This window comes from Ananas comosus, linkage group 20 (assembly GCF_001540865.1).
Source record: "Ananas comosus cultivar F153 linkage group 20, ASM154086v1, whole genome shotgun sequence".
In the NCBI taxonomy this organism is placed as follows: domain Eukaryota; kingdom Viridiplantae; phylum Streptophyta; class Magnoliopsida; order Poales; family Bromeliaceae; genus Ananas; species Ananas comosus.
In genome coordinates this window covers 6,098,544-6,112,919 of record NC_033640.1, presented here as the reverse complement: position 1 = coordinate 6,112,919, position 14,376 = coordinate 6,098,544, and the positions used below count along the sequence as shown (strand labels likewise).

The 14,376-nt window shown below is 36.7% G+C and overlaps 1 protein-coding gene across 1 annotated transcript; it reads right to left on the bottom strand.

Moving 5' to 3' along the window:
* LOC109726065 (cytochrome P450 71A1-like) lies at positions 1,550-12,193 on the bottom strand. Its single transcript, XM_020255494.1, has 3 exons — positions 11,203-12,193; positions 10,464-11,123; positions 1,550-1,607 (listed from the first exon to the last, which is right to left on the bottom strand). The coding sequence occupies exons 1-2, from the start codon at positions 12,082-12,084 to the stop codon at positions 10,500-10,502; spliced, it is 1,506 nt and encodes a 501-aa protein (XP_020111083.1). The 5' UTR covers positions 12,085-12,193; the 3' UTR covers positions 1,550-1,607; positions 10,464-10,499.

The window sequence follows — 14,376 nt, the reverse complement described above, 5'->3', positions numbered from 1 at the left end:
TGCTAATATTGTCCTTGTTAATGCCCCTTTTATATGTAATATTTAATAAATGAACAACACTAATATATAATATAATATATGTAATAAAATATTTTGGTGAAAGAAAATTATATTTAATATTTTAATATTCATATTATTTTAAGGGAAAACTTCAAATACCACCTCTGTGGTTTCGCACTTTTTCACTTTAGTACCCTGTGGTTTAAAGTGTATCAATTTAGTACCCTGTGATTTTGTACTTTCTCACTTTAATATTTTGTAGTTTAAAGTGTATCAATTTAGTACCATGTGGTTTCATTTTTCTCTTTTCATCGGCTCCTCTGTTAATATTTCGTTAAATTATAAACAAAAAAAATTTCAGATACCCTATCTAGGTTTATCGAATATTATTTTAATACACTTTAATTTTAATTTTGTCACTGATTTTTTTTCTTTATTAATATTTCGTTAAATTATATACAAAAAAACTTCAGATACCTTACCTAGGTTTATCGAATATTTACTTTAGTACCCTTTAATTTTAACTTTGTCATTGATTTAACGAAAAAAATTAGTAAAATGAATAATAAAAAGAGAAAAATGAAATTACAGGGTACTAACTTGATACACTTTAAACCACAGGGTACTAAAGTAAGAAAGTGCGAAACCACATGGGCTAACTTGATACACTTTAAACCACAAGGTACTAAAGTGAGAAAGTGTGAAACCACATGGGGTATTTGAAGTTTACCCTATTTACAAAATATTTTAATAATTAATTATAAAGTATTTTTATCTTAGATATAGTTAATCAAAAATAGTATATAAAAATACAAAATATTGCAAAAAGCTTTAACTAAAGAGGCCTTTGGCTAAGTAGTATAGAGTAGGCTAGGTGGGCTCAAACAACGAGGCAACATTTTCATTCACTACCTCGGGTATAAATTGAAGGACAACTATTCCACGGTTGGAGAGGAATAGTTGTTAATGGGTTATTCTAGAATTATCTAGAATAACCCGTTTTGATCGGAATTAAATATCCCTTCCAATTTTAATTATGTTTGGCAGAATTGCAGGAATAAAATGTGTTATTCCTATTATATTCTGTAATCAAACGCAAACTAAGGGCATCTAACATATGTGGGACATAATCTCAAAATAATGTTCATAAGAACTCGCATGATGAGGAAATAGGAATCCATTCACTTATCTCCTTAATTTGGTAGCCTAAACATATGCAGTATTGAAATACATGCTATGACAGAGAATCTCAATGAGCGTATGTCTTTTTCAATACTATACGGATCTTATCTCAGTCACTCTTGGAGTGTCTAGTCTGAGTTCTCCTCCTTTTGCTTGCTATCTCAAGTGCCAAATGGTGATCTCATATCCGGCTTTAAATGTACATGCCATACGAATCGTGGGACTATCCATATGCTGTCTTACTTATGACCTCATCTTGGTACCAATAAAGGCGGCTTCCTTTACTGCCTCAAATTTCCTCATGCTCTATAGTGCCGAAAGGAGTGATTGTCTGTGTGAGAGGGCCAATCAACCTACGATATATTATCAATCTGTTCTTCATATATATATATATATATATATATATATATATATATATATATATAGAGTCCGGCTACTATGCTATTAATAGCAGGAAGCACTTGGTGCTACCAAGTTTTTCGCCGTTAGATCTACCTTTTTGATCATTTTCACCCGTTAGATCATACTATTCAACCAACCACTCACTAAACCCTAGGGGCCCCACATCATCATAACCGCACATCTCTTAATCTAATGGCCAAAAAACTTGGTAGCACCAATGACTTGGTGCTATTAATAGTATATTAGCCTAGTATATTATCCTATAAAAAGTGGTTATATAGCACTAAAATTTTCGATCAGAAATATTGATATTGTTGTAGATAGTACAAAGAATTTTGTATCAAAATTTCATCTAATTTGAATACTTCTGCACCGTTAAACTTGAAAACGGCAGATATCAACCATTAAAAATTATTGATTTTGAATCTTTTCGATCACTAGGTAAATGAAATCAAAAAATCGCAAAAATTATTTTCTAGAAACTTCAAATACCCTAGATCAAGTCTAACGGGGCCGATTGTCGATTCGAAAATTCCATCATCGAAAACGGCTTAGGAGCACGGAGGCCTCCGTGCTCTTGAGAGCACAGCAGCCATGCTCTCTCTCTATATATATATATGTATGTATGTATGTATGTGTGCTAATCTTAATGAATATCTTTGCCAAAAGAATATTTTGAATTTAAATAATCAAAAAGTATTACAACATGACTAAATAATCAACTGTCTACACAATCAAATCCTACGAAGCCCAAGGGCTTTAACATGAGCCAAAAATAATTCTCTAACAATGGGTTTAGTTCAAGGATCAGCAACCATGCGACTCGTAGAAATGTGTTCTAGGATTATTTCCTTCTACGCCATTGTCTCATGAACAAAGTGATACTTTAAATCGATATACTTAGTCTTGTATTTGGGGTCCTTCAAATATGCAATCGCTGCCTTACTGTCACAATAAATCATTACAGGAACGGAAGCACAAGTGACAACCCCATGATCTTGAAGGAACCTCCTCAACCAAATAGCCTCTTGAGCTACTGTAGAGCATGCCACGAACTCTGCCTTCATGGTGGATAGAGCCATACAGGTCTACTTCTTGCTACTCCAAGATATAGTGCCATTATTAAGCTAGAAGGTATATCCTGAGGTTGACTTACACTCATCAAGGTCAATAACCCAATTCGCATTGCTATAACCGACTATAAGTAAATCCGTGCCTTGATAGCATAGCACATAATCAAAAGTCACTTGAAGGTAGCGCAGTATCCTCTTAACCACTTTCTAGTGGTCCAATACTGGATTGGATTGAAAACTGCGAACCAGGCCCTATGACATAGCATATATTAAGCCGAGTACACATCATAGCGTACATCAGGCTCCCAACCGCACTAGCATATGAAATCCAATTCATCTTATCTTTTTCTTCGGAAATTTTAGGGCACTATTTAAGATTCAGGCTCTCACTTTTAGCAACGAAAATGTCAACGGGTTTGCAATTGTGCATCTAAAATCGTTCTAAAATTTTTTAAAGTCTCTTGAGACAAACTTAAAAGTTTTTTTGAACGATCTCGCAGAATCTTGACTCCGAGCACATAATTCACTTCACTTATGTCCTTCATCTGAAAATTAGATAATAATCATGTATGAGTGGTGACAATCATCTTTTTGTCATTCTTAGCCAACAAAATGGTAGCAACATATAAGGAATGGTTTAGAAAAGTTTTCTTGGATCAGTTAACATACACGCAATGATCTTCCTCAATCATCGTAAATCAATCTTCAGTAATGGCTCGATGAAATCAAATGTATCACTGTCTGGATAACTGCTTTAATACATAGATGGATTGTGGGAGTTTGCAAACTTTATGCTCCTTACCCTCTATAATGAAGTCAGTAGGCTAATCTATATAGATCTCCTCATCCAGCTCTCCATTGAGAAATGCAGTTTTAACATCCATTTGATAAAATTCCAAATTCAAATGCACGACAATGGCTAAGATTAGACGGATCGAAGCAAACCTTACAACAAGAGAGAAGATTTTCTCGTAATCAACGCTTTTTCATTGGGTGAAGCCGTTCGCTACCAAGTGAGCCTTATACCTATCGATTGAATTGTCTACCTAGTGCTCAACCTTTAGAACACATTTATTCCCAATAGTCTTGCGCCCTGACAGTAAGTCAACTAAGTCCCAGACATGATTTGATTTCATCGATTCCATTTCCTTCACCATTGCATCCAACCATTCCTTAGAAGTAGGTGATGACTGATGAGAGAACCTCTTGGAAGGCCTAGGCTCATCATCATAATGTACAACAAATATAAAAGCTTTCCCTTCAATCTCAAAATGACAACGGGGAATACTCACACGTATGCTTCTATGAAGTTGAGGCTCCTATTCTAAAGATAAGTCACTCCCATTATCCCCAAGAGGTATTGGAGTTGCTTTCTCTACCTTAACTAAACGAACAGGAGCGCCAATATTGGAGTCGTCTATTTCATGGAACTCAATTTCATTTCAAACCTCACTTCTATAAGAAAAATCCTTGAGGAATTCAACATATCGCGACTCAATCTTAGTCAAACTTTCATTTGGTTGCTTTTTGATAAGCACGTATCCCTTAGAGTGTTCAGGGTATCTTATGAAAATCCACTTTTTCCATCTAGGGTCCAACTTTTCATACTTGTGAGAAGTGTCATGTATATAAGCTGCCAAACTCTAAGGATGCAGGAGCTCCAAATTTGGTTTCTTGCCTACATACAACTCATAAGAGGTAAAAGGTACTGACTTGGAGGGTACACGATTAAGAATATAGGAAGCAATTAATAATGTGTTTCCCTAAAAAAAAGATAAGCAAGTTTGTTTGTGCCATCATTGACCTAACCATGTCAAGCAAGGTGTGATTTTTCGTCTCTGCTACACTATTTTGCTACTGTCAGCAGTCAGCCGTCTGATTATTCCCTTTTCATCACACAATATTTTGAATTGTTCAAATAGATACTCGTGGCCTCAGTCAATTCTTAAGATTTTTATTTTTATGTCTAGCTGATTCTCAACCTCCTTAATGTAACATCCAAAACAATCCAATGCTTTAGATCTATGGGAGATCAGATAGACATGACCGAAGCGCATATGGTTATCTATAAATATGATGAAATAAGAAGAAACATGCGTCGCCCTCACATTCATTAGGCCACTAATATCTTAGTGGATCAATTGTAAAGAAAATTCTGCCCTAAAAATTTTATTAAATAGTTTTCGGGTCGCTTTTCCTGCTAGACAATGTTCACAAGTGGGCAAATTGACTTTATTGAGGCCAACACGAGCATGTCATTTAATAGAAATATTGTGATCATTCTTGATAGAAGATAATAAGAAAAATGAACTACAATCATTTATTATTATAATCAATGTCCAAAACCATAAAACTATCTTAAATAAAACCTCTACGATAATAAATAGTCCCAAGATGAATCTCAACTACATTATTTAAACTAAAAGAAAAGCCTAAATGGAGCATAGCAAAAATATAAAACAAATACCGCCGGATTCCAGGAGCATAAAGTACATCATGAAGGTACAACGTGCAACCACCTCGCATAATCAAATTGTACATGCCAACGCCTAATACATTGACATTGGAATCGTTCCCCATGTATACTCTTCTACTCCCAACAGGTATGCCATAGTACTCGACGAATCCTATCTGATCCTTCACGGCGTGGTCTGTTCTCCTGAGTCTACAATCCACATAGAGAGATTCAGTAACAAACATGCTAGATGAAACAAAAGAACGAAAATCGGGATAAAAGGGTACCTTCTTCGGCTTAGTGCAATCAGGAGCGAAATGTTCCAGCTGGTTACAGTTGTAACAAGTCATCTTCGCCTTGTCCTTCTCGCCACCTCATTTGCTTTTCTTTCCTTTCCTGTTCTTCTTCTTCTTAGGTGCAGGTCTGTTATGGCTTTGAGCCCCAGTAGTCTTTTTTCTTGAACTCGGATGTTCTGCGAAAGTTTGACTTAGCAGCATTGGCAACTAAGATTTTAGCAGCCTCAAGGCGCTCTTCCTCCAACTCCAGATGTTCTGCATCGTCCTCAAAGGGTTTAACACTTTCATTATGTGTCAAATTGACTCGCATATATTCCCATGAATTAGGAAGAATCATAGCTTGGACCTGCTGCTCATCAGTTAAAGTGCTGCCGATCAGCTTTAACTTGCGAATCATGTTTAACATTATTCTTACGTGATGTTTCATGGTCTGATCGCGTGCTTCTTATAACTGTCAAACCACATAGTCAGGTTGCACAACCGTGTTGCCGAAGTCGCACCAAGTATAGTTTTGAGCAAGGTTTTAAGTGCCCGTCGGCACGAGCCGTATCCACCGTGCCGTACAATGCCAACAAGATACCGGCGCGATACAGATCCCGTGCCGATGGCACAGCTCAAAACTCTCTATTATTTAAAATAGTAAGTAATTTCCTCAATAAAGTTCAAAAGATGTGATAAAAAGACATAATAAATAGTTAGAATATTTTGTTGCTAAAGAAAATAAATATTTCATGCTATTATGTGTCGGCACACAAGAATTTTTTTGACTGGCACACATCGGCACGGCTCGGCACGCACCGTACCATACCGTACTGCCAAGTTTTCGGCACGACCCTGTGCCACGGCACTTAAATCCTTGGTTTTGAGAGCCTCTCACATGTCATAAGTGGTCGGGCACTACTCAATATTCACACAAGAGATCATTCTGCATACCGCTCAGCAACGTGATGCGAGCAATGCGATCTTTTTAAGCCAATAGTTATAGGTTTCCATCTCTCGACGAGCTTGAGCATTATTGTCCTCTATGGGTTGGTTCATCTTATGATTCAAGTTTTCTAGGACCTCTTGCTCAGTGAGAACATGTTGAATTTTATGATGCCATGAAAAGGGGAGGAGGCATGTGACAGTCCTAGGATTTAGAATAGTCCTATATAGAAGATATAATAGGGCTAAACCTTTTAACCCGATTATAGCATTTTGGACGGTGGCTAGGCTTGAGAGGTTAAGAAGGTTTAGCGTGCTAGGACTAGAGTAGTTCAAGGATAGGTGACCTGTGGGAAGTAGGGCGTCGTAGTTGGTACCTGATAACTAGCCGGAAGTGTGCGATAGATCTCATATCGCCTGGTGAATCAGGAGCTATGTGTGTGATTGGGTTAGGCTAACGAGGACACCAGGGCCTAAACGAGGGGAGTGTGACATCCTAATAGTCCACATCGAACAATGTGGGAGAGTACGATAGGCTCATAAGTGACGGACACATTAATAATAATAATTGAGCTTAAGCATTTTGGGCCGGTAGTTTGGACACAACGAATTATTATTGTTAGCGGGTCGGGTCGTTATATTGCTAGAATATATTTCTAGTAAGCTTTCCAAATTAAAAGCGAGATTAAATCTAGTTCAATTAGGATAGCAATCAAAAATCGATTCGGCTTAATCCTCTATTTACCTATTAGGGTGTTGGGATCCCACATAAATATATGGACGATTATCTCATAAAAAATATGAACAAGAAAAAATAGAAAATACCTAATAATTCGTGAGAAATTTGCGCGCCGTCTTGTGAGAGAGAAAAAACACATCTTTCATTTACCTATTGCTTCTAGAGGATCTTGAACAGTGGATTATAGATCTATTCGTTTGCAGCTCGATGTACCACGGGTTTGGAGCGTTAGAAGATCTTCTTTTTCGATTTGGGGATACATAAATCAACCTCTATGATCCATGACTCATTGCTTTCTAGCGCGAGTCGCTTTTGTAAAAAGTATGAATGAATACTTCTATTGTATTCTACATTAGTATTAGAAGTTTTTGTAAAAGATACGAATGAATAGTTCTGCTGCATTCTACATTGGTATCAGAACTTCCCAATAGTGAAAGATGAAAAGAGAATCAAATTTCTTAATGTCTACATGAGTCATTTTCTCACCATATAACAAAATTTAATTGGATCTTCAGATAATCCAGCTGAGTTAATATGATTGGAATTGATATTTTCTATGCACTTCTTCCAAACATGCTGTGAGACTAATATCCATACTCCTCTTGGAAACAGACTATTGCCTTGGGACTCGGGGCAGAGAAACACTCTTTCTACCTCTTTCTCTCTAGATTGTATCTATCTATAAATGATGAATGAGATTGGCACTCAAGTGAATGAAGCATGTGATGATCAAGCCTGTTATAGATTACTGATGTAAACTCGAAACCCTTCTTTTTTCACACTCATTTTCTTTGTAATGCGGGATATAGACGCAAAAATGCTGTAGAAAAGAAAGTATTTGAAAAACTGCTGCTTTTTCCAAGTACGTCATGTCTGTTAAATAATACAAAACAACCGTTATTTTCTAAAAGCTTAAGCTAGTAGAGAATGGTGTTTAAATAATTTTACATTTAACACTGCCCCTCACATTTGGGCTCGAGGCTTTTCGCTAGGCCATAACATGGACTTGAATTAAATGGGGAAAAATTAATGATGCTAGGAGCCTGACGTGACTCGAACTTAGGACCAAGGATTAAAGTGCCCATTGGCACGGGCCGTATCCGGCGTGCCGTATCGTGCCAGCAAAATATCGGCATAATATAGCCCTCGTGCCAATGGCACAACTCAAAACCTTCTATTTTTGAAATTAGTAAGTAATTTTCTCAATAAAATTCAAAAGATTTGATAAAAATATATAATAAATAATTAACATATTTTGTTGCTAAAGAAAATAAATATTCATGCCATTATGTGTCGACACACATATATTTTTTGTAACCGATACGCATTGGCACGGTCCAGCACGCACCATACCGGCAAGTTTCTAACACGATCTCATACCACGGCACTAAAATCCTTGCTTAGGACCTTCTGCTCCGATACTATGTTAAATAATATGGAGAAACAGTTATTCTGTAAAAAGCTTAAGTTAGCATAGAGTAGTGTTTAAATATTTTTATATTTAACAATGGTCAGGAATAAATGATGCCAGAGTGGTAGTCACATGGTCTCATATTTCTTGTGTATTACCTGTGTAACCAGGCCAACTTAATGCTTCCATGATGTATGTAGTCATTTATTTGATCAACATTTCTAGTCCGTTCTAAGCTCCGTTAGTTGTTTCCGTAGTAAAGCTCTGGAAGTCACTTTTGAGGACCTGAGAGCATTTTGGTTTTATTTTACCTAGCTCTTAGCTGTTTATCTTATTTTTTCCGATCAGAGTTGCTCATTTGGCTTTGATGATCAGAAGTTGAGCAAGCTCCCTTTACTTTTCCTTTTCTCTAGACCTGTACCCTCTCTCAAATAGGGTATACCCCTGTTTAATCCAAAAAAAAAAAAAACTCCATTAGTTGTTTTTAGTTTTTGTCCTTTCCTTTTTTTTTTTTTTTATTAACTTTCAAATCCTGCTCCCCAACAGGTGAAGTTGCCTTAAGAAGTGAGGCTAATAGATAGCTGAAAGAATCTTGGGTTGCTAACCTCTGACTTGGTGTCAACTTTTGCCAAGCGTGGTAAGGAAACTACAAATTAGAAATAAATATATGTTTAAATGTTTTATTTCTTAATACCCCCTAAAAAATCTTCTATAGCCATGTTTCAAAGCTTTTCTAACGCTTGATAGTGCTACAGCAGGGCAACAGAATAAGTTTGAGCTTGTGCAGGACAAGGTACTATTCCAACTTCTCTAATAGCCTTTTATGCACACATCATTATTGGTTTCCATTAAATATCTCACATAGTTATGTTATACGGGCCAAAATTAAATCATTTAATAGGTGCTCTGACTCAAGCTTGCTATTGGCTTCGAGAGCCTACATTGAACGAAGTGGGCCCCTGAATCCGGTGGCTACTCTAATAAGTTGGAGTACTCATTTGGCGCTCTGATATCAGCCAGAAAAAGAAAGATTTTTCTGACTTGCATGTGCATGCAGTAGATCTTTTTAATTTGACGAACTGTGCCCGTAACTAGTGTGGGTTAGCAGCATGATGTTGCACTATGGTCTAGCTTGTGAATGTGTTTTTCAAAGACAAGTGCTTTAATATTTTAGAATGCTAAAATATCCACAAAAAAAAAAAAAAGAAGTTCTTGACTTCCACTCCTCTTATATCACGAAATGGTTAAGAGAAGAGAAGAGAAGCATCACTTAAGATGCTTCCTTCGTGGAGTTCCTACTACCATTTTGTAGAATAAGAGAAGCAAAATTCTAATGCTCTTTCAATTACTTCCGATCTTTAAAACGTTAGAAAATTTGCCTTTGGAGAATCCATCCTGAAACTACGAGGCCTGTAAGGTTTTCAGTTTAGTGGTAGTTAGGGGATCATGGAACTGGTCCGTTTTATTTGGGGTAGTAAATCACTCTATCCTAGATGAATGCCTAGAAACAATGGCCTTACGTTTTAAAATGTTCCAAGCAGTTTGTATCATATTTAATAGAACTAATCTTTATTTGATTAATATAGTAATATTTAATGGGAAGTATCAACAGGCAAATACTTCCTGGATGAAAAAATTGCTCTAGAGGGTGCAGATAGGTCAGGCAAGATCGGTTTCCAGATATTTCCCAAATACTGCTGCAACAGATTGTCTTAACATAATCAAGTAAAATATGCGACTTACAGTTAAATGTTCTTAAATATTGATAGATTAATTAAATATTGATAGATTAATTTTTGTACGTTTGAGTAGTTGTGAGATCGAGCTTGTATATTCAAATGATTGGCATATTGTACGCATAAGATAGCTAATAAGATAGATAACTTATATAGATAGATACATCGAGAGAAAGATAGATGTGCAGAGGTAGGTAGATAGGAGTGCATCTCCGTGCTTCTAATAGCACACAAGTCCTATTATTTATATATATATATATATATATATATATATATGCCAATTAGCTGTAGACGCCGCTATATTTAGTGGCCAGAAGGCGAAGGGCATGTCTTTTGTGCACAGTAATGCCTGGTGCCTCATCCATGTTGATATCCTCCTTTGTCATACCCGTTGAAAGTTCCCAGTCGAAGGAGTAAAGAAGGTTGGCGAGCATGATCTCGATTGTTTTTATCCCAAGGTGCTTCCCAGGGCAGATCCTGCGACCTTCCCCAAATGGTATTGAATTGAAGTCCTTTCCTGCAAACTCGACATCCGAGCTATTCATGAACCTCTCTGGCTTCAACACCTCTGGCGATTCCCAGTAGCTCGCATCCCTTCCGATCGCCCAAGCATTGATGAGTATCGTTGTGTTGGACGGGACATCATAGTTGTTGATTTTGAAATGCTGCAACGTTGCTCTTGGAATGAGCATCGGAACCACCGGGTGCAATCGCATGGTCTCTTTCACTACGCACTTGAGGTAGCGTAGTTGGTCGATGTCACTCTCCTCTACCTTTCCTTTCCTTCCTACAAGGCTTCTTACTTCTTCTTGAGCTTTTCTCATCACTTGTGGATGCCTCATTAGCTCCGTCATCGCCCATATCACGGTGGCTGAGGATGTCTCGCTCCCACCAATGAAAACATTCTGCAAAAAAGTGTGAACTTGCATGTGTAGAGTAATATTGAAGAATGTTTTTTGTGATTCGGTGTAGGATATTACTTACCATAAGGACTCCTTTGATTTGGTCTGTGGTTAGACTTTTCTCGTCCTTTTGCATGCGCAGTAGAATATCCACTAGGTCTTCGCCAGAGTCGTGCTGCTGCTGCACTCTATCAAGATGCTCGTCGAGCACTCGTTGGAAGAACCGATCAAGATCAACGAAGCTCTTCTCCAGTCTTGCTCTCATCCCTGTGATCCAATCAGCCCATCCGATGATAGGCAAGTAGTCCGCGATGAAAAAGCCCGCGAACATGGCTTCTACTTCATTCAGAATCATCTGAAATCTGCCTCCAACATCATGGTAACTCCTTCCATAAGCCATTCTACAAGTGATTGTGCTTGTGAGCGTGATCAGTTCTTTGCTCAAATCGACAGGGAGAGAACTGCCTGAATAAGAGGATATCGAGTTCACAGTTCTTTCCACCTCTTCTTCTCTAATGGATCGAAACGAGGCGACCTTCTTGGCGCTTAGAAGTTCGATGATGGAAATTCTTCGGAGCTCTCTCCACGGCCCGGCGTATGCCGCGAAGGCGATGTCCGAGCAACCGTAGGAGAGCTTTGTATACGAGGTGCGGGACGGTCGGCTGCAGCATTCTAGATCATGCGTCTGTAGGATCTCCTGGGCCATGTTGGCAGAGGAGACCACGATGGTCGGCTTGTGGCCAAGTTTTAGGTACATGAGGGGGCCGTATCGTTGCGACAGCCGAGAGAGGGAGTGGTGGGGGAGTATTCCAAGCTGGTGGAGGTTGCCAATTAATGGGAGCCTGGGAGGGGCCGGGGGAAGTTTTAGTGATGTGCTGCTCTCCTTTCTTCTTGTGAGGAGTAGAAGCGGGAGTAGTAGCAGAACGACGAAAGGCAGGGAGGCAATCATGCGAAGAAGAGCCATGGAAACTTTGGGATGCTTTTGGTATGAACTAAAAGGAGTTCATGCATACGCTATGCATATATAATGAGAAACTTGCTAAGTCTACAACCCAGAAAGGGTCGTAAGGATTACAATTCTTATCCAAGAGTTAAAACAATTCTCTTTTGGGTGTTAGTATTCAAAAAGGGCGAGTGAAAACACTCAGTAAAAATTTTAACCTTTGGATTGGCATGTCATATGATTACAACCGAAAATGATTGTAGATGTAGCATCACTCATATATAACATCTGCGTGACTTATTCTAGCTTCTGCCAAAATGTTATCAAGAATCTGCAGCATCACAGTTGAAATCAGATTTTTTACTCTGGTAGGAAAACTTTTGATTTGAAACTTCTAATTCTCCTACGGAGAAAATTATTATGTTGATTTTGATGTACTACTACTACTACTACTATTACCGGCGGTACTGAAACCACAATTATTTAACAGTGCTGAACTCTGCAGTCCCAAATAAGACCGTGACCTCCGAACCTACTTATGTTCTGTGTTTGGTTCGTGTATAAGTAAGAACTATTTTTCCAGGAATAGGTACAAGTTCAGGTATAAACAGGAATTAAATCAATTTTACGTTTGGATGAAAATTGGGTTGTTCCTAGGAATAAGATAAATAGTGTTTGGATGGTTAAATTGGACAACAAGAGAAATAAAAGTTATAATTTGAAATTAAAATTATATTATCTAATTAATTAACATCAAAATATTACATAAAAATAAATAATAAATAAATTATTAATTATAAAAAATAAGTTTGAATTATAAACTTTTAACAAATGAGTCATAAAAATTTTGATATTAACTTCTATTGCATTACTATATTTACTTATTTAAAAAATTTCTGCCCACTAACGATAATATATTTTTATATCTATTATATCATACTTATTTTTTATAATTAATAATTTATTTAAAATTAAAATACAATACAAAGAATCTACAGCACATATCAAGCAAGTGTAGTGAAAAATTACAAAATTCAAAAGTATATTACGAAGACCATCATTATTTAATTTATAAAAAATNAATAAATAATAAATTAATAATTATTATTATCTACTTATAAATAATTAATTATAAATAAATAATTAATTAATTAATTATTTTATTATTTAAGCAATAGATAATGATTTAAATATATTAATTAGATTAATTAATAATTTACTGTCATGAAAATTAAATTTATACTTTAATTAACCTTGTTCTTATCCGGGAACAACCTTGTTCCGGAAAAAAGGTAGAACAACAGTTCCAGCCTTATACCAACTAGTTCCAGAAATCTAAAAACTAATATTCTCGGGTACCAAACGCTGCGTTTGAGAACAAAAGGGGGAACAAGGGCTTACTCCCCCCTTTGTTCCCGAACCAAACGCTACTTTGTAAATAAGATTTGTATATACCAGAGTTGGTGAATGGTTTAGGTTTTTAAAATTAATGGCGTGTCTAATTTTATATTCAAAATTTTGAAATAAAAAACACGCCATTACAGAATGTGCAAAATTTATCATTTAATAATATTTTAAAATGTATTTTGAGCTGCATGTAGCATTTCTCTTATTTATGTTATTTATTTATCGGTCGAGGAGTGCAGTGAATGAGAGTGACATGAGAGTCGTCTATTACCGGCGAGTGGGGCACACATCAAAAATTTTGAGTAACACGTATATTACTAGTAGGGGTGGTAATTCAGCTCGCCGTTCGCGAGCCAGCTCGTGTTTGGCTCGAAATGACCTCGAGATCGAATCACTCGTTTAGTAAACGAGCTGAACACGAGCTGAATTTTTCAGCTCGTTTAATAAACGAACCGAATACGAGCTGAGGTCAGCTCGCTTGTGTTCGGCTCGATAACAGCTCGAATACATATATTTTATATTTATATCATTTATTTAATTTATATTTATATATATAAATAAATAACTATATATATAATATATATTTTTATTATTTAATTTTTAGCAAAATAAAAATATAAAGGCGAACTTAATTACAAAAGACTCATTTATATGTAAAGTTTCAACTATTAGATCAAAGTTTAATGGATAAGAATTTATAAATTTATGTTTTATATATATTCAATCTAATTCTTTTAACTTATTGTTCGTTGGCTAGCTCGTGAGCAAGCTCGTATTCGGCTTGTTCATTAATGAGCCGAATACGAGCTGAATTTTTCGGCTCGATACTTTAACGAGCCAGTTCATGTTCGGCTCGTTTAGCCGAACACGAGCCGGCCCTAGCTCACTCGTGTTTAGCTCGTTTAC

Bases quoted from the DNA above. Each gene is read 5' to 3' on its own strand.
- LOC109726065 (XM_020255494.1), bottom strand. From the start codon at position 12,084: ATGGCTCTTCTTCGCATGATTGCCTCCCTGCCTTTCGTCGTTCTGCTA. The intron at 11,124-11,202 runs GTAAGTAATATC...ACTTTTTTGCAG, and splicing joins AAATCAAAGGAGTCCTTATG to AATGTTTTCATTGGTGGGAG.